The sequence below is a fragment of the Eufriesea mexicana genome, unplaced genomic scaffold (assembly GCF_001483705.2).
Source record: "Eufriesea mexicana isolate 0111107269 unplaced genomic scaffold, ASM148370v2 scaffold1808, whole genome shotgun sequence".
NCBI classification, from domain to species: domain Eukaryota; kingdom Metazoa; phylum Arthropoda; class Insecta; order Hymenoptera; family Apidae; genus Eufriesea; species Eufriesea mexicana.
In genome coordinates, this window is record NW_016909925.1 from 673,444 (window position 1) to 700,038 (window position 26,595).

General features: G+C 42.6%; 1 protein-coding gene across 1 annotated transcript; it reads right to left on the reverse strand.

The window, feature by feature from the left end:
* Positions 1–10,581: 10,581 nt before the first annotated feature.
* Positions 10,582–26,412, reverse strand: LOC108549112 (uncharacterized). The gene is given in 18 exon segments (XM_017902358.1): positions 10,582–10,770; positions 10,862–11,067; positions 11,070–11,208; positions 11,416–11,569; positions 11,650–11,839; positions 11,917–12,068; positions 12,146–12,287; positions 12,552–12,827; positions 16,010–16,162; positions 16,374–16,572; positions 17,161–17,312; positions 18,228–18,354; positions 20,655–20,782; positions 21,607–21,968; positions 22,151–22,414; positions 23,841–24,343; positions 25,446–25,563; positions 26,354–26,412. Coding segments are annotated over 18 exon segments (3,507 nt in total). The 5' UTR covers positions 26,407–26,412.
* Positions 26,413–26,595: the final 183 nt, after the last annotated feature.

A 26,595-nucleotide genomic window follows, 5' to 3' on the forward strand; every position in this document is an offset into this window, starting at 1 on the left:
ACGAGTTATCGTCGGGGCTCCTTTCCACCCCGCTGTTCCACGAGTGTGTCGCGCGGATTTCACGCGGATAAGTTTCAAATCGCGGCAAATCCCATCTCGCGCATCGCTCGCTCTGCATTCTCGCTCCATTATCCCGAAGGACTACGCGCTCCCGCAGGATGAAAGGAACCCTTCGTGCCACGACCCCGGGCCGGTAACGCCGTGTCACGTCGGATGGCAAGGCAAAACTCTGTGTAATCACCGTCGTCGGATTACCGTGATAGATACGTTCCTGGAAGGATGACACGCTACACGATTCCCTGCACCGTCTTTTTTCTGGATTACCTGAACGCGGATCGACGTTGATACGTCTTACTACGATTTTTGTGAATCGAGATCTGCTTGCAGGGATGACTGGGATCTCAGGGAGTTAGGCAGGTCGAGGGTACGGAGATTGACTCGAAATTTGACAAGCGATGACTGTGGTGATGGGAGAAGAAGAATGTATCGTTGTTAACATCCCTGTGTTCCATATTTTACCTTTTTCTTATGTTTTTGGGGAAATTTAATCGTCGAATTCGTTAGGGGTTGAAACACGTAATTTGTTGCAGTTCGTGGAGAACAAGGAGAGACATCTGGAAGCAGATGGTGAAGTTTATGAAGAATTATCAACCAAGCTAGTAACCAGTCGGTAAATTTCGGTATTGAGATTGGATATTTTTATTAAATTATTTGTGACTTTTTGTAGCAATGTAAAATAAAGAACGCGAAGAATAAAGATGTAATACAAACGGCGAAATTTGGATTCGTTATTGGTTGAGATTGATAAAATTATCGCGGTGGGTAAATGGTCACGAGTTTTATGGCGGTTTTCAAAAGTATGTTCACCAACAAAGCATAGAGCAAAGCTATCACTTGATGCAATTTTGTGTCGTATGTTTCAGGCGCAAAAAGATCCTTTACCATTTTATCTTTTCCCACTTTATCGATATTGCGTAGAATTTGATAATATCGACATCTCACGGATTAGGTTAGGAATAAAACTTCTAGGTTATAAATGCAAATGACGCAGCAAACGCTGATTTTGCAGTCGGTATTTCAGAATATGCGGCATGAACCAAAAAAAATATTATTGAAGATCATTACAGATTATTATTAACTAACAGAAAGAAATAAGAAGCCTTTGTGAGGGAACAGTGAAAAGAAACGATTCATATAAATGGATATTAAAATAACCTGATACTGTTAATGCATAATTTATTTGTCAACACGAATTTTCCATAAATATATCATATATCAACATTCATCATATATATAGTTTTTGCTTGCATATTATAATATTCTCTTACAACACGTACATCTTTCTCTTATCTCTTTCATTTTCTTCGTTTTTTATTCTTTTTGTCCTTTTCCTTTGTACTATAATTCTTTGTACCGATCCGAGTTTCACTCGCGAACTCATTGCTCACGCCTTCCATACCATTCTCCCGAAAACGAGATCTATTTTTGCGGATTGCAACTCATTTCCAGAAGCATCGCAAACATCTACCTAATCTGTTCTTTTTCCACTTTCCTCTACACGATATGTCCAGATATGTCTCGTGGAAATTTCTCCTTTTATTGCTGCGCTCTCTACGATCTTTTGTACTTTTTGAAATTAACCTATTTTCCTTCCGTTCAATCCGCAAAAATATATTTCCCTTCGTCACGAGTTTCAAGAAATTCCTATAAACATTCGAATCAACAAGAATCTAGGTAAACGCGAAAATTTCGTTCAACAAATTACGGTGGAATAAAATTAACCTTCTGCCTTCGTTACTCGTAGATTATTTCAACGCAAATTACCGAATTGCTAAGATTTCGAGTAAAACCGTTCCTTTAAATTATTTCGAAAGAGGGTAACAGAGTGGGGAGTACGCTTGTTCCTATTATAAATTCTCTATCGTGCGGCCCACGCGAAAGTCCCGACACCATAAATTCCTTTAGTTTCCTTACTCTCCACCTTCGTTACCTTTTTCTCCGTCTCGTTTTCTTGTTTGTTCTCGCGGTTTAAAACGCGATATCGCTGCAGGTAGATGCATCTTCGTATATTTTAGATATACTGCTAATCGACACGCTACGACTCTCGGCCAGCAAGAGTTCATTTCATATTATTTCCTCCTCGTAATCTACTACCATATATATTATACGTATTCTATATTTGCTTATATAGATTTTTTTTCTTCACAATCTTCTTTTTTCTTTTTTTTTCGTATCTTCTTTTACTTAAAATTTTGCAAATAATTTTCAACACAGCGATACATGCGAATACATGCAACAACGTCGGTTCCCAAATTCGTTACTTTCCTCTCTTTTCATTCATAAATTTCGTTTCAACCTCTTCCCGAAACACGATGTAGAGGCCGGACAGTCATTTTTCTTGATGAAAGGCAGTGCAAGCATCGAATCTACTGCGTTTTACCTTCCGGTCAGCTTTCAATATTGCCTGAACAGCCTCGAACCTGCGCGAGCTAATAACATCGATCTGACAGATAACACGAACAAAGGTAAGTTCGACTACGGAGACGTTTGTCGGAAAATATATGAAACTGTTACCTTCCTGCGAAATATTGACTTCGGGAATAAATCAGTCGTGAATAAAATTGCTCTACGAGTTCCCGAAACCATTTAATTGACTATATATTCGACTCTCTGACCAGTGACACTGATTTGTTACGCAGATTGGAAATTAGACAAGCGTAGGAAGCTTCAACAGACATCGCACGCGAATAATAGAAAGCCAAACTATCGCAAAGTAGACTACGAGCGCCATCTGGTAAGATTTCCGTGAACCTCTGGACAAATTTACAACGGCGCTACGGAAATATTTTAGCATTTCTCGAGAAATTTTCGCGTCAGAACATAGAAGCGGCGCACGAAACGAACGATTCGGTCGATTCGAACGATCGATAGCAATGACTGTCCCTGTTCCTCGTTAATGTTAATTAGAAATCTAACGGTACAACACTGGCCTAAGGCTATGTACCGATCACAGCGACACAGAACGTGTAGAACGTTTACCTACGTTTAGAGCCAACGTAATCTATGTATATGCGTACGTTATAAATATACGTATGTGTGTGTATACATTTGTATGTATCTACATCTACGTGTAACATATACAACATATAAACATCGCTTATCTTTAATTACAATCCTCTGAACGGGCCAAAAAGACACTCGTCTCTGGCTATATTTCGCATTGCAATTTTCTTCCATCATTCTACAAACGTTAACGACTTTCCTTTTTCTTTTTTTAATATTTTTCTCTTTTTTTTAATATATATATATATGTTTGTGTATATGTAGATAATATATCGACCACTGATTGTACGATTAGAATTTGTGCCGGGCACAACAAGCAATCACATTTAGACATCCCCGCGTTGTATTCGTTTTCTTTTTCCACTTTCTTCTTTCAGCTAATCAATTATGGCGTATCGGATTCACGGAGTTAAAAAAGTAAGTTCTCTCGGTATCTTTTACTATGATTCTTTACTATGTCTTTTTACTATGTCCGTTTACTATGATTGTTCTTCGGTGTCGTTGTCAACTGGTTCCATCGGAGATCCGATCGAATAAAACGCGGGGCGAAACACGTAGCGTATAAATGCGCGATTAGCACGCGACTAATTAGGCGTGTGTTACACGTATATACTTAAATTTAACTCCCCTACCTGCAAGGTGTTTCGATGGGGAATAACGTCATCTCTCTATCGAGACGCCTTGCGGGCACTTTTCACCATCATTGCTGCTGCGATCTTGCGAGGAAACAGAGAACCTGAACGATTCCTTAATCGAATAAATTTCTACATTAGCGAAAATATTCGAATTGAATTAAAAAATAGCAAAATGTAATTCCTGTGTTTAAAATTATTCCATGTAATTGAGAACGAATCTAATATTAATAATTCGTTAAGTAATTCGAAGATAAACTAGAAATCTACCTTAACACCATTCTACACCCTTCGTAAGGAAGATCGCAGAGCAGATTTTTCCAATGGTCGACCAACTAAACCCGAACCGATTAATATATTAATCTACTCCATTATCCTCTCTACCCTTTTGCAATAAAATAATCCCATTTCGCTTCGTTCTTATACTGAAACTTCGAATTGACGTGTGATCTCAACGAGTCTGGTTTAGTCGATCGGCCATTCGATAGGTAATTATACATCGACGTTACGTCAACCCTCAAAGCTCAAGTGACGATTGTATAGATAGGTGGCAAACGTTTCTCACTCTCTCGTAAATCTCCCTTCACCGACGATTTAATATCCCTTTCGCAGTTGCGATACATCCCTCGTCCTCCATGGCGAACCTCGCCCTCCTTCGCTTAATCTAAATTTCCTTATCGTTTAAACGTGTCATTTCTTACATTTATAGTCCGATGTCAGACGGCTCGAGTGTATATCGTTCAAGTTCGGAGTTATACGAATACAGTTTACAGCGTGTTTAGATGCAGGCGTGTATAAGTACGCCTTAGACAGCTTAGAGTAACCTTATCATCGATAATTCATATTCTCCTTCATTTCGACGTTATAGTATCGTAATTATTAGGATATTTCGCTAATCGACATTGACTTCACAGGAGTAGTTACGCATTTTCATGATGTCTCTCGAGGACCATCCAATCGAGTCTTCTGAAGCAGAGCGTCCTCTTCTTTAGGGACACCGATATTTTGTGCGCAGCGATTCGTGGCAACTTCGAGTATTTGGGTATTTATTGACTGTTCATTGGGAACAGGGGAAACGACGATCGACGAACTTCCCGCGAAGCGAGAGCTCTTAGATCTCAGATTTTATCTCGATCTGGGAGAAAATCGGAAACGGGGGAAACAGAGGCGAGAAAATAATTTGAATGGTTACAGAAGAATTGGGAAAAATTGGGAGAAAATTAGAAGGAAGGCAAAATTAGAAAGTAGCCTTCAATTTTCAATCTCTTTTCTTCCCCCGAAATTACGGAAAATGGAGGAAAGGCAGAGGGAAACGTAACTTACTCGAAGCTTTCACGATACTTAACATGTACAAACTTTACAGTCGTCGTGCCTACGATACATCTACTCCTAAATTGACTACGATTATTGACTCGTAACGCGCGTCGCATATAAAACCTTTAAAATCATCCGATGACCTCTCGCAATGTTCTTTCATCTCTCTTTCTCTCGGTTTCCCTCTCCACGCTGATAAGAAAATATACAAAAATCCATGACGCGAGAGATTTAGCCTCGGAGGAAATACACGATCCTGTTTTCTTCTCACCGAATCGCCAACTAAACTGATAGCAATATCATTTCTGAGAAATGAATTCGTAAGTAAGTTTTCTTAACAACGCCTGCTTACAGATTATTTTATCTATCGTTAATTATACTAAATATATATATATATATATCCATGATTATAACGTCTTAGGTATAAGTGTCGACTTCAAGTACAAACCGGTATGCTCATCACAATGTTTCAAATCGGGATGCTATATTCGAAAACGTAACTAAATTTTAAGAGGGAAGAAAAAAGAAAAGAAAAAGGAGAAAAAGGAGAAAAAAAGAATTCCGGAAGCTATTCTTTATTTAAGTAGCGATAGTGTTTTATACGAGTTCGAGTGTATGAAATTTAAGCGAAATCTTTGCGGGCAACTATTGTCGTTCTATTCGATTTAGAAAAATATCCTCGTCGTGAAAATCCTCGTTCTAATATTCCTGATTGTCCTGTTTGATTTTTAACTTCACCGTTTAGTAAGTCTAACTTTCATCGATGTATCCTCGACTTATCCTTCGTACACGGGCTAACCGAGGCTTATGGAAATACTGCTGCATCGTGGGAGTACATACGACAGTGGAAAGAAGCTTGTGTTATTAGATTTTCATTGGCAGACATGAAGAAACGAATTCGTTACTGTCATTAGACGAGATCGAATAACTCGGCAACCGAGAGAACCAGAATTAGGGTAAGGCTACCCCGAAGAGCAGTAGAACATAGGGAATTAGCAGAAACGAAGTAGTAGAATTCCAGAATAGAGAAACTAAACGATAACTTTGAAGTACCTTCGAAAATCGACGAAACTCGTCAACCAAGATCGAGTTTAATTATAACAGATGCATCGTTCCTTAAACTACCCTCTTACCCAACGACTAGGTATAGCAATCGCGTTAATACACGGTACACTAGAAGAATTGTTTAACAATCGTATGCGTATCTGCTGACTTATAGAATTAAATTAGCCTAACGCTTACGAGCTAATTTATTGTCCGTCTTGGAACATTTCCTAATATTATTTATTGTCTGCTCACACAGTATTGTCGGTTATTATTAATTTTATATTATTCCTTGCTTACGACTACCTGTTGTCTGGATACTAAGGAAGACTTTTATTCTCTAACGCGTCTCGGGGATGAAAAGTGAGCATTTCCTTCGAAAAACAACCGTTCGAATCGTTTAGGAAGCGGGAGCAAGCATCGTACTTCCGGAAATGGCTTCAATGAGGGAGAGAAATGTGGAAGCATTTTTAACCCGACGACGATGAAACGTTTCCGACCAGATCAACTGAAATCTCTATACAAAAATTCTCCCTCGCGAAAGTTAGGCGGAAAACAATCCTCGTGTCTGAACGGTGAAAGAGTATCCCGAACGGGAAGGTAAAGACTCGAATAAGAAAATGGCGCGACGAAGAAACTAGGTGGATTATTGTCCTGACCAACAATACCGCTATTCTTATCGCTTAGAAAAAGTCTAAGTCAATTAGTAAGGCTCCTAGTATTTTTCTCATAAACAATATACATATCAAGTGTAAAGTATACTCGTTTCAAAAACTATGTTCACTTTTTATCTTCTCATCTGGGTGCGGATCAAAAAGGTGCTGGTGCAGAGTATTGTCCCTAGGATTCAGTCAACATGTGCTAATCTAACGTCTAGGTGCTCTAATGAATCGCTACAAGCAGGGCTTACAATATTTTAGATATCATCTTTTGGCTCTTATCTCGTCGGTATCATCTCGAATACTTTTGTCTCGAGTAACCGTATTCGCAGCACAAGCTGGGAGTGAGTATATCAATACGTATATTGGTTAAGCTTTAAACAGAGAGCTGAGATTTCGGGTTGGATAAAAAGAAAGAATATTAAACCGAGATACGAATACTTTTTCGACATTTAAAATAAGGAAATGAGGTTTGCGAAGAATAAGAAAATCACTAGATATGGTGACTTTGACAGACTGAAACGACGTGAAAGACCTTTGCTAAATGGTTAATGATAAGAGACTTTTCTGGAAACGATCGATTCCAAAAATGAAGTAAAACTCAGCTCCGATCCTATCGCTTACATAGTCTATCTTTACATACCTATTTATGTATACTTCTTCGTCTACGCTAACACGTGTGCTTTATATTAGTATACGATTAATACACGAGTACATACGACAGTGGAAAGAAGCTTGTGTTATTAGATTTTCATTGGCAGACATGAAGAAACGAATTCGTTACTGTCATTAGACGAGATCGAATAACTCGGCAACCGAGAGAACCAGAATTAGGGTAAGGCTACCCCGAAGAGCAGTAGAACATAGGGAATTAGCAGAAACGAAGTAGTAGAATTCCAGAATAGAGAAACTAAACGATAACTTTGAAGTACCTTCGAAAATCGACGAAACTCGTCAACCAAGATCGAGTTTAATTATAACAGATGCATCGTTCCTTAAACTACCCTCTTACCCAACGACTAGGTATAGCAATCGCGTTAATACACGGTACACTAGAAGAATTGTTTAACAATCGTATGCGTATCTGCTGACTTATAGAATTAAATTAGCCTAACGCTTACGAGCTAATTTATTGTCCGTCTTGGAACATTTCCTAATATTATTTATTGTCTGCTCACACAGTATTGTCGGTTATTATTAATTTTATATTATTCCTTGCTTACGACTACCTGTTGTCTGGATACTAAGGAAGACTTTTATTCTCTAACGCGTCTCGGGGATGAAAAGTGAGCATTTCCTTCGAAAAACAACCGTTCGAATCGTTTAGGAAGCGGGAGCAAGCATCGTACTTCCGGAAATGGCTTCAATGAGGGAGAGAAATGTGGAAGCATTTTTAACCCGACGACGATGAAACGTTTCCGACCAGATCAACTGAAATCTCTATACAAAAATTCTCCCTCGCGAAAGTTAGGCGGAAAACAATCCTCGTGTCTGAACGGTGAAAGAGTATCCCGAACGGGAAGGTAAAGACTCGAATAAGAAAATGGCGCGACGAAGAAACTAGGTGGATTATTGTCCTGACCAACAATACCGCTATTCTTATCGCTTAGAAAAAGTCTAAGTCAATTAGTAAGGCTCCTAGTATTTTTCTCATAAACAATATACATATCAAGTGTAAAGTATACTCGTTTCAAAAACTATGTTCACTTTTTATCTTCTCATCTGGGTGCGGATCAAAAAGGTGCTGGTGCAGAGTATTGTCCCTAGGATTCAGTCAACATGTGCTAATCTAACGTCTAGGTGCTCTAATGAATCGCTACAAGCAGGGCTTACAATATTTTAGATATCATCTTTTGGCTCTTATCTCGTCGGTATCATCTCGAATACTTTTGTCTCGAGTAACCGTATTCGCAGCACAAGCTGGGAGTGAGTATATCAATACGTATATTGGTTAAGCTTTAAACAGAGAGCTGAGATTTCGGGTTGGATAAAAAGAAAGAATATTAAACCGAGATACGAATACTTTTTCGACATTTAAAATAAGGAAATGAGGTTTGCGAAGAATAAGAAAATCACTAGATATGGTGACTTTGACAGACTGAAACGACGTGAAAGACCTTTGCTAAATGGTTAATGATAAGAGACTTTTCTGGAAACGATCGATTCCAAAAATGAAGTAAAACTCAGCTCCGATCCTATCGCTTACATAGTCTATCTTTACATACCTATTTATGTATACTTCTTCGTCTACGCTAACACGTGTGCTTTATATTAGTATACGATTAATACACGCAGCGCTAAACACGTATGTATTATAATTTTTACCTACGTTAACAAACGTACAACTTAGATTAGCCATATCGATAATACTCTATAGTAGGCTCTTACAATTACACGGAACGATTACTATAAGTGCACAGATGCATCTGATGCAGTATGTGCACAGAAGTTTCACCGATGTTGGGTGTGCGTCTGTAAAACTCGTACAAAAGTATCGCTAGCATCTTTTAAGAGAAAAAAGATCGTGTCCTGTTTCGTAGCCATTTTTAATATTTCACAAAAAAATCGGGATCCTTTCGATCCTTTTTCAATCAGTTCCCAGATATATGCGTTTAATATAGACGAACAGGTAACGCACACCCCTCGAATCGTGATTATCGACCACTTGGTGGCACGTACGCGGCTCTCCAAAAAACCGACGGCGATAGAAAATTGTATCCTTTATTATTATTATCATTATCATTACCGTTATTATCGTTATTATTATTGTTGCTGTTACCATTTTCCTAGTAATAACGATTACCGTTGATATTATTATTAGTATCATTATCGTCATTATTATTATTACTTTATCGCATCTGATGCGACATATTTTTCACCGTGTCCTTCGCTTTTCATTCGTCTCTAACTTCGACGGGACATTTGCACAGTTTTGCTTTTTGCTTCGACATCTCTTGAGCAGAAGCGGCCATGGATTTTCCAGAAAGTGGCGACGAGAGCTCGTTGTCCGAAGCTTTTCCTTTTCCTTAATATATTCCCTATTTCACCTTTGCTTCCGCATTCTTATCTAAGTTTCTTATCGTAAAGTGTAAAAGAAGTGCTTGGAAGTTGATCAACGTAGAATCGAAGGAGCTGACCCTTGCTGAGATTGTTTCAAAATACTCCGTGTAGAAATGGAAATAGAAATGCAAAAGTTCGGTCTGAAATCTTCGAAGGGCTATTGTCATATGCTATAGAAAAGATTAAAAGATTACGAAACTGTTATCCAATCCACGTCGACCAACTTCCTACTCTGACTCGAACTTCATTGAAGCAATCGTACAATTATCCTCATTAGAGCTCGATCACGTTTGTATCTGTCCTCGTTATTCTTCTTCTATTTGTCGGATTTATCGTCGTTTAGAAACGAAGTTAGGAGTTCACGGTAAAAATACACGTTACAAGGGGAACGTTTTACTAAACAGGGTACAAAGACTTCGAACTCGTGGCGTCTGTCGTAATTGAGATCGTATTGTCTTTATAGAGAAAGATATTCTCGAAAATTTCACTGGTGTACAACATTTCAAAATATGCTATTCAAAAGAGAATTTGTATCAAGTGAGTACGATTACTTTTTGTCTTTATGATAAAGCGAAATTTTTATAAGCTGGTAGATCAACGCAAGAGGCTGGAATAATCCCGCCCACCTAAGTGTATAATCGCTAATTCCCTCAAAACACTCCTCGACGACGTGTAACAAAGTTTCCTAATTTCTCGACTAGGTTTATTGTCGTTCAAATTATTGTCTTAACTATATACCTGAATACCTCTTCGGTGAGTGACTTCTTCGACTTGTCCACCTCATCACCTTCGTCGTTTTCATTTTCTAATTAAACCATACCTATGTCGGAGTACTTTGCCATCTCGCTATGTATCCAGGACACGTATTTTGGTACGTTGGCATACACCCCTGGGAGTTTCGGATGGGCACACTTTATGCCCCAACTTACTATTCCTCCGACAAACCATTTCTCTTTGTCTTCTTCGTCTTGACACAACAGAGGTCCTCCGGAATCACCCTGTCGATTGAACAAGAAAATTCGACGAAAACTCCGACTTTGAAAGTTACAAAATTTCTATTTCGTGGCATCGATCAATTCCCAAATTTACCTGGCATGCATCTTTTCCTCCGTCCGGATATCCAGCGCATATCATCCCGTCAGTGAAGTTCGATACTTCGTGCGCTAGCCAAAGCTTGCATATTTCTCTATTCAGGACTGGAACTTGAACTTCGTTCACAGCTGGTTCGTATTCGGAAGCTGTGTAAATTGATCTGGTTAAGGTAGTTACTGATGATCGAACAATTTTATATTTGGTATCGTTAAATACATACAATCGGTATCGTTTTTCCTGCCCCAGCCAATCACAGTGCACAGCGTACCGGGTATCAAATGAGCGTCAGCCTCTGGCAGACAGACTGGCCTTAGATGTTCGTGAAATTGCACTCGTTCTTCAAGCTGAAGATAAGAAAACGTGATTTTATTACAATTTATTCAAATATACAGGGTGTCCCAGAAATGGTGGTATAATCGAAAATAAAGAATAAAATTTTTTCATTCAAAGCTTCGTTGTCAAGAAAATCGACTTCGAATATCCACCGAGTATTTCTCAATGATTTGCTTAGCAAATAGTGTCTCGTCAGTTACTAGATGAGAGAGATGTACCTGAAAGAGAGCCACGTCGTTGTCTTGAGCGACTTCCAAATTGTAATTCGGATGGGACACCACTCTTTTCACCTTCAGCTTCTGACCAAGATAAGTGTAAGAGTGCCTTCTAGTAATTCCTAACTGTATCGTCCATCCAGTTACATCGGTGCGGCTGAAAATTCAGAGGTCGATTATTTTCCTCGACTCTAATGCCTTTTTCTCAGTAAAATTCTTAAGATGGGTGCTACTTACTTTCCCGCGCAATGAGACGCTGTCAGGACCCACTGATCGGCGATCAGGACCCCGGCACAATAGAAAATCTGTTCAGGACCTCCAAGAAGAGCTGCCAGAAACGGCCAGTCACCAGGAGCTGACTCCACGCCACCTACGATCCTCGTCTTCGCTCTCGAATTCCCATAAACCGTGGTTCTTCGTCCACAAGCTGAATGCGATACGTTTGTGATGATATAATGCAAGGAAATTAATACATCGTTTAAAATAAAATTCGAAACAGCGTACCATATTCCGAACACTTCAACTCAGCCGTTGGATAGGCTTCTTCATCCGTGATGCATTGCTGAAATTCCTTGAGAAGATTCGTCTGCTGATTTCCAGGATCTCTGTCAGTAATGTTCATACCCAACGTGATCAACTGGGACGAGAGCGAAACCCTATAACGATTTTATGACAGACTTCTGCATCCCCGTGACAAGATCACAAACTTCACATCGGTTGAAAGTGGTCTTACGTATATCCGAGCATGGAACAGATGGTTTTGGCGGAATTCTGATTCCAGTAAGGGATGCAAGCTGCCATGAATTTACCCATCCCTGCGTGGTACACTTCCAACCTCCCTTCGCCTATGTCTCCGTTTCTCTCGCTCAATCTCACTGGCAGGGAATTTACAAGAATTACTTTCATCGGACAAAAAGAAATTAACTTGGATAAGATTGGAAATTAATATTTTACTAAATCCCTCTTTACGTGATATTGTAACTATACTACCACTCTGTTTCTACCCTCTGTTCTATCTCTATCTAATCCCACGATTCCCCGTGTCCACTGATCCCCCTCATCCCTAACTACGAATCTAATCATTTGCCCGCACCGAACGAGGGAAACAAACTAATCCACAATCAAAATGGTCCACTTACAGCAGTATCTTTCGTCCTGACCCCATGGACAATCCATTACCCCGTCGCAGTTGTGGTTCGGAAACATGCACCTTCTTTCTCCGCAATGCCAGGGCGACTTCGAGACTGGATTCTTCTTCATGATCTTCGTGCTGAAGGCAGAGGTGGAGGAGGTGGAGGTGGTACACTCGCCGCATCCAATCTCGTCGCTGTGATCCGCACAATCCAAGTGACCGTCGCAACGCCAGTCGACCGGAATGCATCTGGTCCCATCGCATTGGAAGCCGTTGGTGCATACTATGCAACGGATTCACCAAGAAACGGATAACAGTATCGCTCTTTCCTACATACCACGTGCCATTTCTTTCTTTCTTTTTCCTCTTTTTTCTTTCTTTTTTCGTCTCGTTTCTACATTCCACCATTTTGTTTTCCGTTCAGAGCTTTCAATCATTCCACGACAGAAACACGCAGTGGAACGTGGAAATGGAAAAATTAGAAGAACGAGGGATCGAGGGATCAAGGGATCGAGGGATACATGGTAAATGGCGGTGATTGACTTCCAGTTCGTTCGTTGCGAAACTGCTGCATTATGGATTATTATAGTTTCCCATTATTTCTCTGTGTGCAATTTCGGGAATCAATAATGTTAATTTTTAGTTCAGATTTCCAGGTTTGGGCCTCTCTTTCGAATGAGTAAATCGTTAAACTGCAATGAAGCTAAGTATATAAGAAGATCGCGGAATTCTGAGGGAATTTTCAAACATTTGCTTGTATTTAAGTATGAAAATATTTCACTCGATCTACCAATAATTCTCTTTTAACAACACAAAAGTCCTAACTTTTGTGATTCTCCCTAGACACATATGGAAAAGAAAGTACGATTTTAAATTCCATCGAGAAAGATAAAATTTGTTCGTCTATTGGCTGTAATCTAGCCATGAATCTCTCCATTGCATTTAAACATCAGGTTCCTCTCTGTAAAACGACGAAGACGTCGCGTTTATGGCTCTTTGATAAATGCTTATTCGCCGCAAGTATACCGTTTAAGATATATACTCTCTCTCTCGAAGGAAATTCCATAGAGCAGGCCAGCATCGAAAAGCGCCCATCGCGCGATCGTTTGATATAGATTTTGCAATTAGGACTCCATTAGCAGCGACACATGCGTGCACGCCGAATCTAGTAAACTAACACACGCTGATAGCAAACGAACGTCGACAGACACACGTGCCTTTTATCTACCATAAAAACCATACGAGTTCCATTTCTATGAAAATCATTCCCACGTTACGACTAATGGAATCTAACTTAAGGTATGACCGAAATAAATCAATTTTCCCGACGTGTTTCTTATCGCTCACAATTTTTTACCGGATGCCCAACTGTAATCGCTAATATTCGAAACTTCGATTCCAAATTGTACGTCATTAATCCCGATCACGTAGGATTCTTTCGAATCTCTTTCAGAAATACCCCGTCAGATATAATTTATGCGGTCGGATATATGCAAACTCTCTCCGAGAAACCGAATGGCCCATTCGATGAGGGGAAAAAGTGAGTGAAAAAAGCGCGTTGGTCGGCGAGTTTTGGAACGTCGCCGTAAATTCGCATTGAAGGGGACGCTCGAAAGGGATTCTAAATTTCCCCGATATTTCCAGTCGTCGTATAAATAGCGGTGAAATAAAGGAGACAGGTTCATGGAGTCGAACGCGCAAAGGGAAAGAAAGCGAGAAGCGTTGAACCATAGAAAATCGCTCGATCGGAGTGACCCCATAATCGGGGCGCAATTTAATTTTAATTAGCCGCGAACGCGAATAAATAGCTTTATCAACCGGCCCTGAATCGATCCTCCATTGCGTCCTCGACGGTCAGATCGATAACGAAAGATCCTGCTCTTTCACTCGACTTCGATTTTGGTAATTGCATCGTCTCAAGACCGGCGATCTTTTAATCTCCTAGTTGCCGGGACGTCCGACCAGAATCAACTTTTATCACTGAACGGAGAAGTGGTCGCAGCGGGAAGTCGTTCTCTCGTTTGTTCGAGCTTTCCCGATGGGATGTTTGTTGACTATGAAAGAGGGTCGTTCTGTAACATTTTCGCTGTACAAAGAATAAAATTTATCGAAACGAATGAAAAATAAATTACATTTTTAAACAGAAATCTAAATTTAATACCCGATTCCTATTTCATCTTTGATCCTCTGAAACCGCTAATTCTCTTGTGTTTCAATTTACCTCAAGAACTTCCTACTTGGTATCTGTATAAATTGTTCGATGAAATTACAAATAATTCGATTTCCATTTGTCCTAACTCACCCAAGCCCGCACGACAAACATAACGATGGTCGGAATCGAATTACGCCTGACCAATGGTGCGTGATTCCACTGCGACCTAACCGTGGAACCGAAGATAATCGATATATCGGTTCGATCGTGCAGGTTAAGAATCACCATTGAAGGTGCAATTAGATGGAACCTCGAGGACGATTAAGAAAATCTGATTGTATCGAAACGACCGGTTGGCCGAGGCTTCCCGCCAAGCGGAGAACGGTCAACAATGGAGGCCATTTCGTGGCGAACAAAAGAGTCGTACACGTGGACGAAAGCGCGAACAATGAACATAGGTTTAGCAGGTTAGTCGGCAATTAGTCTCGTTCGCCTCGACGCGATGGAATTGCTTAAACAAAAGACGCGTGGCGAAGTCGCGTAAATATTTCCGGCGCCTCATTGTTCCAGTGACTAGGAGACGTCGCTGGTCGAGATTCGAAGGCGGATAGTTTTGCGGTCGTGGGTGTTTACGGAGATCGAATTATTGTCCTTGTTTTAAATCGCAGGTTCTCCTTTATACTCCTTCGGCGTAGGTGTATTATACCCCGTTCGCTGGGTGTTCAATGGTCTAAAATATGGCGTCAAAGTGACATCGATTCGAAATAATTATTTGCTTCGAGTTTAAAAAATACACAAATTTCTGGAAGGTTTGCGGTTCACAGGCACGTTTTCTTAATTCCAGCGAGGCATAGCATAGGAAGGAACAGGCAGGAGGAAATGGTCGGGTCTTCCCGTCGTTTTATCACGGATCCGCCTATACCGTAGCAGTCGCCCGGCTGTCTCGGCGAGATTATTTTAATCCCACGATTATCCACCTCTTTATCAAATGCTCGGACTTTATCCTTTAGGCTTATCCTCGGCGAAGGAGCCGAATAAATGGCTGCCGAAAATGACGAAGGACCCATGATCGACGGACAAAGAGCACACCCTCCGATTCCATTTCGCCTCTTTCGCAATTTTTTTACCTAGTTATCGAATTTCTCTACTGACCAAGGATTTTCTGATAATTTTCGTTTTCTTCTCATTCTACGATGCACCTTTACTCGAAATTGCAAGATATTCAGAAGGCAGGCAGATAGCTAAATTTTGGAAGTAGTTCTCTGTCCGTGCAATCAAGGGGCATTGATACAAGAGGTATAATTATGGCTTACCAGGTCTCTCTGCTCTCCGGTCTGCCTCTACCACTTCCTGGTGGCCCACACACTTGTCCGGATTGGAATTCTCCAAGAACTGGTTGCAGTCCAGAAAGTATGACAGTGTCAGTCCAAACACGTCCAGAAAGAATCCACAACGTCTCATGGTATCTGAACAAAAATCAAAATCCCTTGAAAAACAACTCTTACAGAATCCTGAATCAATTTCGTCAAATTCGTAAAATAAAATTTCAAGTAGTATATACCAGCCGCTTGTCGGACAATGTCATTTGACCAACACTTTGAATGAAAATTAAAAGATCTCGCTGAACATCCAAGAAACGTCTCTAATAAGATATCCAAATAATAATAGACCACTTACGAGAACAGAGGCTGCGACAAGGTAGAACAACGTGGCCACGAGAGCCGCATTTCGGCACGAAAACGCTGCAGAGGAAGAGGGCGGCCAGTTCATAGCACCTGACGTCGATCACGGAGCCAAAAGGCTCGAGCATGTGCTGGGCGTCTCGCTGTCCGTGATTGCCAATGAAATTCGGGAAGATGGTGAAATTATACGGGATCTAGGGGAATCGGCAAACGAAACGGCACACGTAAATGCGTCTGGCTTACTCCCTTTTAATTAGAACGTCAGTCGTTCCGCTGTCCTTCGCGTGTCACAACTCGCGACGAGAATGGTTCTACTCCTCTCTTTCTCTCTTCAGGGTAAATACACGGACGATTCTGAATGCTTTCGATTAAATTATTTAGATGTTTGATAAGTTTCTATTTCAGGATTGTCATCGGGAATTGAATTTTCCTTCATATTTACCAACGATTCGTGAAGCTTGGTTACTCGATAGAAAATTTCGGATAGTCAAATACGCAAAGTGCTACTCACAGAAGCGAATTTCGGATATTCACGGGTTACGAAACAACCGGAAGACAAATATCCTGAACGTGAACGAGCAATCCCCGATATCCCGGGTATCTTGCGCATAGCTGAACGGCTGTAAAGATGCTGCGATCGAACGACACGCGTGACGTACATTGTTTTAATTCGACTCGACGAATCCCGGGAATCTCATAGACGAATTCCACGCGATCTTATTGGAAATTATTTCGAAGAAAATCGCGCACGGCACGTGGACGACCGGACTTGGAGGATTTACCTTATGGTACTGGCAGAACGTCACGATTACGGGCAGACACACTCCCGGCGCTGGATTCTTCTCCTCTATCACTGCCGGAACTTGCTCCGTGAACGCGATCATGTTCGTGTAGATCGTTTTGTTCTCCAGTCGTATAATCGTCTCTGGATACGCTGTGTACACAATTTTATCGATTGAAATGGTTGAAATTACAATTTTGCAGTTGTAAATTCACGTTCATCTTGTTTGCATTTTGTTTACGTGGATGAATCGGAGAAGTTGCAAAGGAGGTCTACAAATAGAACCACCGATCGTTAAAGTTCTCGATAGGCTGTGACACCCTTCGAAGACCGGAAATTACTGTTTTAAGATTAACCTTTCACATTTCGTCGAGTAGTATTTTACCACGTACCCTTTGACCAACGCACGCCTAATGGATGCTGCAAGGAAAGTATTGTACGACACGGTTTTCATACGCTCGAGTGCCCTCTGTCATTGTGCCCCGGTATACGCGACACGTTACGAGGCACTCTTTCAGGAACTCTAGCGAAACGTGCAATTTTCTCTTCTCAGCGACGTTTTCTCCGAATAAACTCGAACTTCTCTCGGGAAGAAACTCTTTTTCCTTAAACCAACAAAATCCCACACTACACCGTTTCACTGTCGACCCTTCGTATGACACACGTGGCAAGAGGACAGAAGCGACGCGGTTTGAAATTACGATTAATTAACGGTGACACCAGCGGTAACACCAAAGGAAAAAGCCAATCGTACGTAGCAAACGACGGGTGCATTGGACAAAGTTGCACGCGAAGCCGGTGTTGATGTTTGAAAGCAAGTAGCACGCGGGAACTGGGAGCTCTATTGATCTTCTGCTACCACAAAGCTCTTCGTGCTACGTGCTCGTGCATTATACCACCTAACGTCGCCAACATTTACGTTTGTCACTGACGATCGCGCAATATCGTTCCTCTGACACGTTTCATCGACGATTCATTGCGATTAGCTCGCGCGGAATGGCGGTACGTCGTGGATAAATGGATGCACGATGCGTTTTAAGATTGATAAAATGGAACGCGTCTGCTTACTCTTGAAATAGACGGCCAGGCCTCCGGCGATGATCAACAACGCTACGGCGTTGAAGAATACCTGCATGAATCTGAACCGCAATCTTCTGGTGGTTACGTAATGGCTGCTGGACATGTCTCTGATGATCTGAAAGCAATTTGCAAGAGGTGATGTTAGAGTTGACGCCGACGATTTTTTTCTCCTCGGTAGAGTAAGCATTCTCACCATCGGAATATTAACGCAATTCCTTTTAGAGTAGTTACTATCTGCGAAATATGGTAGGACGTCAGTTAGCCGGCTTAACCGCGAAACGAACGACCTGGATAACTAGAGGCATTCACGATCGAGTACTTTATCAAGTCACTGAGACAGTGAACAATCGAAAAGAAGATTTTGTGAAAACGAAAAAGAATCGTAAGACGTGTATAAACGCTTGTTGTTGATAAATAGGAATCGAGATTCTACTGTAAATCACATTCGAGATTCTGTTCTAAAATTTATGTATTCTATATGCTAAAAAGATAGCAGATCGATCAAACAGCTCGACATAAGACCGCTAGGAGTCAAGAGTATATGAACCTTTTAACAAACCTATCTTCTAACCTGTCAACTACCTAGACCAAACAATTTTCCATCATCCATACAGCTCACTTTTCGCCTGTTCTCGTAGGAAAACAAGCTTCCACGTCCCCAGTCGGAATAGTACAGATTTTGATTCGCTCTGGGACAAGAGAAATACTAGCTCCACGGCTTACATAATCTCATGCCAGTGTATCGAGTGAATTGACGCAAATATTAGTCCCCGGTGTCAAGTCGACAACATCAACTCGCAACAGATTCCGTGTTTGAGAAGTCAACGCACCCTCGCTACGTGTTGGTACGCGATAGTCGACCCTTGGTCGGTCAATATCGATTATAATTCCCGCCCGGACCTATCACGTTGGCAAAGGACAAATTACGTTTGTCGTCAACCCGAACAGCCGAATTCTGTGTCCCTGGTCGACTTTGTTCGGCCATGGTTCCTATGAAATTTCCATTACTCTCGAGAAAAGCGAGCTCTCGAGTAACGCGACGATAATTTCATTGGCAAGTTCTTTGCGCTCTTCTCGTGACTTTTCAGTCTACTCGACGGGCGCAAAGGGGCCATTAGTACCAATTAAACAATGTAAATAATAATATCGAGGTACCTAATTTTATTACTATCTCCGAATCAACCTGTACCATAAATGAGAAGAAAGGATCGCATGAAGAAGTAACGTATCCGCGTGACTAACGCTGCAAGTAGTCGCAAGCGTCATTGATCAGACATGCCCCGGTCAGACGATTTCTATTTCCATATCTCTTTCGATTCACGAATCTCGGGTTTTATTTCCATTGAAACATCCCATAAACGAGATATCAAATTATACCGAAGCGATCGTTTTTAATAAAAGTGATCAACGAAACTCGCGCGAAACGAAAAAATAGGAACGAACGAGGCAATTAAAAGAACCAGCTGCGGACTCCATAAACGTTGCTTCACACCAGTCCTGGAAATTTCGCGTTTATTATCGCGTCCATTGCTATTTTCGGCGTTAATAACAGCCCGATGTTCGATACGAAATGATATTGGCCACGGCTCCATACAGGCTTCCGATATTACCACTATCGCACACATAATTCGGAAAGAACGAGCGAACGTTTCTCCAGTTCCGAACAAAAGGAATAAATGACGCGGATTATCGATCCCCATGGAAACGAGTAACGCGAGCCTCCAATTCGCGTTACATTCTGTCACAATGATCCTGAATATCCTTTGCAAGAACATCGCGAAATTTGAATTTTGCATCCCCAACTCGTAACCAGTGTTCCTACTAACTCATAGCCTGTGTTCCTAACTCGTAACCTGTGTTCCTAATTCGCAATCCGTCCCGAACTGTGTCCCGTCTTATCATCTCGACCATTTCTCGTCGAAAAAATCTTCGTATTTCGAAATAAAATTCCACGCATTCCCTATTTCAACGCGAGAGCCACGAAACGAGTACACGACTTCCCGTTTTCGATCGTTCCGCAATCCGGATCGATTCTCCGGGCGGATGGTCCATCTTCCGACCGACCAATTAAATCGAACCGACTTCAAACGTTTCCGGCTTTCTGCAACGTGTCAACAAGCTCGCTTTGCAGTCGACGTTGGCCTCCATATTCGTTCGCGCTCGGCCGAGCGCGCGAGCCTTCAGGAATCGCTTGACCCTTAATTCCGCGTCTATCTCTTCGTCTCCTTTCCACCCTTGCTCTTTCGCCAATCCCTCTCTCTCGCTCTTCCTCCGTCCTTTCCACGTTACGTAACAACGGCGTGGGAAACGAACGCAATCGATAAACGGCGAGCGCGAAAGAATTAATCGTGCCGTTTTCACCGTTACATAACGCCTTCGTTTCTGCGCATTGAAAAGCGTCCTAGGTCCGCTCACCTTGTGATGCAAGGAGCCGTTGTTGCCGCCGTGGACCCTGACGATCGCCTGCAGACTGGCCGGCGTGCTGGTCGACTTGGTGATGGTGCGACCCGACGAGTTGTCCGGCTCCGACACCATTGCTCTGTCTGAAAATTTCGTCCAAGAATTTCATTAACATTACCAGGATGGGAGGGTATATGGTCGTGGGCGAGCATCAGAAGTCGAGATACTTTTAACTTCGGATAATCGGTAGGCTGTATTCCAGTCACGTAGAAGCCTCGCGATCACTTGCTTTTGCAACAAACCAGTCGCCGGTGTAATCGAACAGCAGACGCAAGAGAAACGACAGTAAATGCGGGGATGATTAATCGAGATCGATTTTTTAAACCTGGGTCAGGGTAGGATGAAACACGTTTCAGCTGGCTGCAATTGAATCGTTGATCCCGCGTATCGCGGAAAAATTCACCGATACGGCTGAAATTTTTTGTAAAAGCGATGATATATTGGCACAGAGTCGAAACTAAGAGCAATCCCAACGTTGTTATCCGCAACACGAAAAGTTTCCCTTGGATGATTGATTCAATTGTTTCTGGCAAATTGGTAGACGCGTTAGTTTGGAAAATTCCGCGAATTTGTAACGTAACAGAAGGTAAACGATGCCAGACGTGAAGCTAAAACGTGTCACGTACTACTGACCATCAGTTACGAACCTCGATCCATCAACCATACTCGCCGCAAAATGTCTCGACCACAGGATCGGTAATATCACGGTCGAACACGTTTACCGAGCACAGAAATCGAAGAAGTATGTTTCTGGAAGTTCGACGCTTGCAGGATCTCGACAGGTGTAACAAAAGTTCAAATTTAATAAGCAAAACAGGAATCCGAATTAGTCCCCGTTACTAATGAAACGCCGAATAAAATCTAGATTTATTCCGTTTGCTACGATAACTATCCAACCCTTGTTTACCTGGAACCTTGCCGTATTTGTGAGGCAGAAGAGGAGCCTCCATGGTCTTGCTGGTGTAACTAGGCGAACTGGTCTGACTGAAACTGTCCGAGGAAACGTTGCTGTCCTGCCGGACGCTCATAGGTTTCGGCACAGAGCTCTGCGAGATCGCACTGAGGGGTGGTGGAAGGTTGGTCTGCGTTGCCTTCGGTAACTTCTCCAATTTCTCGTAGTTCTTCTTTTTCCTTAAATTGTGCTGTAAAATATTTCTGGCACTATCCATCTCTGCCTCGTATTTTCCGCGCAGTGCCGCTTCCGTGGATTTCTGCTCGGAATGCAGCCGTCTCTCTAGGTCCTGCGACGCTTTCTGCAACTCCTCGTACCTGATTTTAGTAAATGAAAAATGGTCTGAGCCAGCTTTCTCGCGCTTCTCTAAACTGAGCTTTAGAAAATATCGGTGAAAACCTTTCGCGAATTGTAGAGAAAAAAACCTCAGCAAATTTGGAATCCATCGTCAACGTTAGAAATTTTCCAAACTCGAAAAGAAACGTCTGGAAGAACTTACTTGCTGACTGGCCTTTCCTTGCAACCCCTCGGTTGGTCTTCCTCCTCGTGCAACCTTCTCTCGAGCTTCTTCGAAGCGGCCTGAAGCTCCTCGAACTTGCATCTCTTCTCCGCCTCGCGATGCGACCTCACCAGAGCTGCAAACTTCGTCTCGTCCTCCTGCGGTGTCTCCCTCCGCGGTGGGGCAATTTTCTCCAGAGACTTACCGTCTGCAGCTTCCTCGCAGATCTCCCTGTCACCCTTCTTCCTCGTCTTCGACTGAAGCCTGTCGAGCAAGCGAACGACCGAGCATCGTGAGTTAGAAGGCACGAAAAAGTTCGCGGAGAAGCATGTGGAATGGACGGTCGATTAAATTAGCCCCATAAGTTCCGTCGTCGTTTGATTTATTAAAAAAGTACACCATGGAGTTTTCCAAAGTGAAATTACCACCACGGAGATGTATGTTTCGGCACTCCTTTGATGTCTCTGCCACATTTAACCAGCCACTCTTCCCTCTTTGTTTTCTACGAAGTGTATGGGGGTTGAGGGATTCTAACACGAAGTTTGTAATAACGAAACAACGACCAAGGTGTTCACGGGAAACAGGTTTCTGTTAAACTTTTGTTTCCAGAATGGGAAGAATTCTAAATTAAAAGCTACGCAAACTCGTTACTTTTCCTTCCATTCAACCCCCCAGAGCTACCACTAATAGCTACGACTTTTAAAACTGTCAAACAATTTCGGATAATGTTAATTCCTCCTTTAAATCTTCCCAAACCCCATAAGGCTAATTGCTAGTTATATAACAAATTATCGCTGCACCTGAATTTTTTTTTCTCTTTGACAAACTTTCTGATCTCCTCTCAGGAATCTATCTGGTACCATGTAGGTACCATACATCTGAATATACGAAATGCTCCACGTCCACCGAATTGTAAAGTATCAGTCGACGTTCCCTCACAACCCAGGACGCTTTTCTCCTCCACCCGTGCACTAAAACGCATATGGCGAGCTAGCAGAGAATTACATAAGGCCGTTTACGAGCCCCGTTTCAACGAAACGTCTGCTCAAACTCGGAAATAGAGTCGAAGCTCACGCTTCGTTTAGCCCGTCGCGAACGTAATCGGCCATAGCTCTCTAATTCGTGTGCCAGAGACAAGCTAGCTATCCCTATACCACGCTCCACAGGACTCTTCTCTCCGCTCGAACGCTTCCGAACGGTCACCGCTAATCGTTGTTCGCGAGGAAAACTAATAGCTAATAGTCCTTGCCGGTATTTCGCTTTTTCCCCCGGAGAAAGTTCCCTCGCTGCGAAAACTCGCGTCGCGACGCGCGTGCAACGAAATTCCCTAACGCGATTTCGAAACACGGTGACATAGTTTAGGGTGAACCGACGTTACACAGGAAATTTCATTGGAGCCACGACTTTGACGCGAGGGTGGTTTAAAGGGAAGGGGGATCGGAGATGTGGGGTTTGGAATGGTTTCCCGGAATAATTGACTGATTCGATACAACAGGGATAATTTCGTAAAAGTTTGCGTGGGAATAGCCTCGATACCTGCCTGAAATTTAATTAATTTATCGCGGAATGTAAATTCTTCTCGATCGCAGTTGCACGATTTATTACGCTTCTATGAACTCTTGGTAAATCCTCTACCTCGATCAACCCTCCATTTTCTTCTTCATCCGCAAATTGTATTAGCTTCGCTTACCTGTTGTTCTGCACGTTCGCTCCCTGCCTCTGTCTGCCTTCTCTAACCGTCTGATGATCTTTGAACTTCGACTCGGCACTCTTCACGATCCTCTCGTGCAGCCTCTTCTCGAGATCTCGCGACGCCTTCTGCAGGTCTTCGAAACTCGTCTTCTCATTCGGCTTGGAGTCTTCCTCGAAATTCGCTTTGTCGAAGTCAGCCACGAAATCGTCCTCCTCATTAGCATCCAATGACTCCTTGCTGGTAAAGTTCAATGCATACTCCTGACTGCTGCACGATTGGTCCTGAGCCCTCGATGGACCTAGGTCGATTAGCTTCTGATTGTTCGAGTCGTGAGTCCAGGAAGAGGATAATATCGACGAGGACGGAGGAGTCGGGTCGCTGGCTTTCCGTCGATTCGTCTGACCCTCCTGCCTCGTCGGCAGCTGTATCGGGATCGGTTTCTCGTTTTTGCTTCGTTTCGGGATCGCTGGCGGCCGCAATGGTATCGGTGGCGGAGCTACCTGTGAGATCAACAAGTTCCTCGATAGAGTTCCCCTCGTGCTCGCTTTGTTCTACTCGATTGAACTGCTATCCCCTCGAGGATGCACATAGCGGAGAGGAAAAAGCTCCTTCTTTGACTCGCATGCAAAATAAAAGGAGAAGAAACTGGATAAACTTATTTTTTCCTCAGCTATATTTAACTTTCCTTTACCGATCGCTTCGAGTGTTCTTTCTTTCCTGAAGATCGTTGAAGGAACGAGCCTCGTGATGATAAGAATAAACATTGACGCTCGATTGCCCGATTTTGCCAAAAGAAGGGAAAGGAAGAGCGCAAAGAAAGGTGGAAAGCTGTTGCGTTAAAAGATACTTGCAACTAGACTAACACCATGAGCCCCCGTGTGTCCGTGTGTGCTGTGTGTTGATGATTGGGTGTGCGTGTGCTTAGAGTGACCATTGTCCCGGTGTCCAGACTCGTCTGTGCAAAGAACGAATTCAGCTTGATCCATTAAACCCTCGTTTGTCCGCTAATTACGTGGACCTGTTCAAGCAACGAGGAACGAGTTCTACGACGGGAACATGCCGGAGGACATTTTATTCCTCGTTGCTTCTACTAGATTTACTGCGACCATTTAAAACCTGCTTGCTGAGATTACGTCGTCGCTGTTCGCCTTTGCTTTGTTAATTCGCTAAGTGTCGGGACGTTAAACATTGCCGGGCAAAAAGTTCTATGGCTCGCCGTAATACCGACATGATAATATCCTCTCTAATTGCCTTTATAATCCATCCGAATTTTTTTAATCGCTCGTGAAATTTACCACTGCTGATGGAATACCGTAATTCGTTTCATCTGCAAAATTACTTCCCTATGTTCGACACAGGCGTACATGAAACGCGCTTGAAATCACAGCGAACGTTTAAATCCACAATTGATCCGCAAATTTTGCGTTACTTGAACACCGTTACCGAGAGATAGAAAGATAGAGCGAGATATACGGATAATGAGAAATTTTCGACAGAAATATTCGCCGAATTTCCGTCCGAATAAAACGGTCGGAGAAAGGTGTGAATTAAACCAGAATCGGGTATTAATTGGAACAGCGAAACTATTTAAACTTTTCTTACCGCAGGTGTGGCGGAATGGCGACGCGGTATCAGCGGTGGAGCACCACTTCCGGCGGACGGGGGTTCCGGAAGCAGGGACGTTCGAGCCGGTAACCCGACGCTGTGGATTCTACTCTGTCTGAAATTTTACGAGAAAATATTATCGCTGGGACATAAACGAGTCGGGGACAGATTTAAAAATGAATAATGGCCTTGCGCGCTCGCGTAAAGCCTCTTGCCACGAGCAGCAAGAACATACTCGGGAAGGCATAATTCTCAAAGATATCAATTGCTTATTGCCCGTGCGTCTTTGAAGGATCAGTGGCGCTAATTAGGCAGCTCGATATAACGAGAGTGCCCTTTTAACCGAGCGTGTCCTTTGTACGAAACGAACTGCTCGAGATCCAAGTCCATGGACGCAGAGAGTCATAGAAGCTCGAGATCCGGGATAATTAATACCTCGATTAATATCGAGGACGAGCTTGATACATCCAGTGTGGAGAACGTATTCAGAAGTTGGTAACGAGGACATTTGCAGTCGGTAGAATCGGACAATCAACGATCATTCTCACGGTCGCGCCGAGGCAAGCGAAAACTTTCGTTGTAACGTCGTTCTCGCGCTTTCTCCTTGAAACTTATTCCCCGTAATTAACGACGGAATGATCGCGAAGGAAGGGAAAGTGCGCGATTAAATATCCCGCTGCGTTTAGACCCAGCTTTCGATTACGAAGTAAGAAGATAGGCGGGAAAGTTTTCGTCTTACAGAGGCGATCTAATTCAATGAGCAAACGAATCAAGAGCGATCCAACTCTGGAAAGTTACCCCATTAAACGCGGGAAAATTTGAAAAAAGAAGAAAATTGCGAATCGTACCGACTTCCGCACAGTCCTCGACACCAACTGAATCAAGAGGGATTACTTTTTAATTACCTTGGCTGACGCGTGGGACTCGTATCGCCGCCATGTGCCTCCGTTCCAGACATTTTAAGCGCTGCAATCAACGAGGAGAAGACAATTCAGCATCGGCAAACGAGAGCACATACCGGAAATCGGGCCCGAGTTACAGCGAATCGAACCCGCGTGAAAATCAACCGATAAACCAACATGGCGTGCCGTCGATTCGACGCGCGCTTCCCCGAGACCGGTTAATTACCCGGCGCGATTGCACGAAC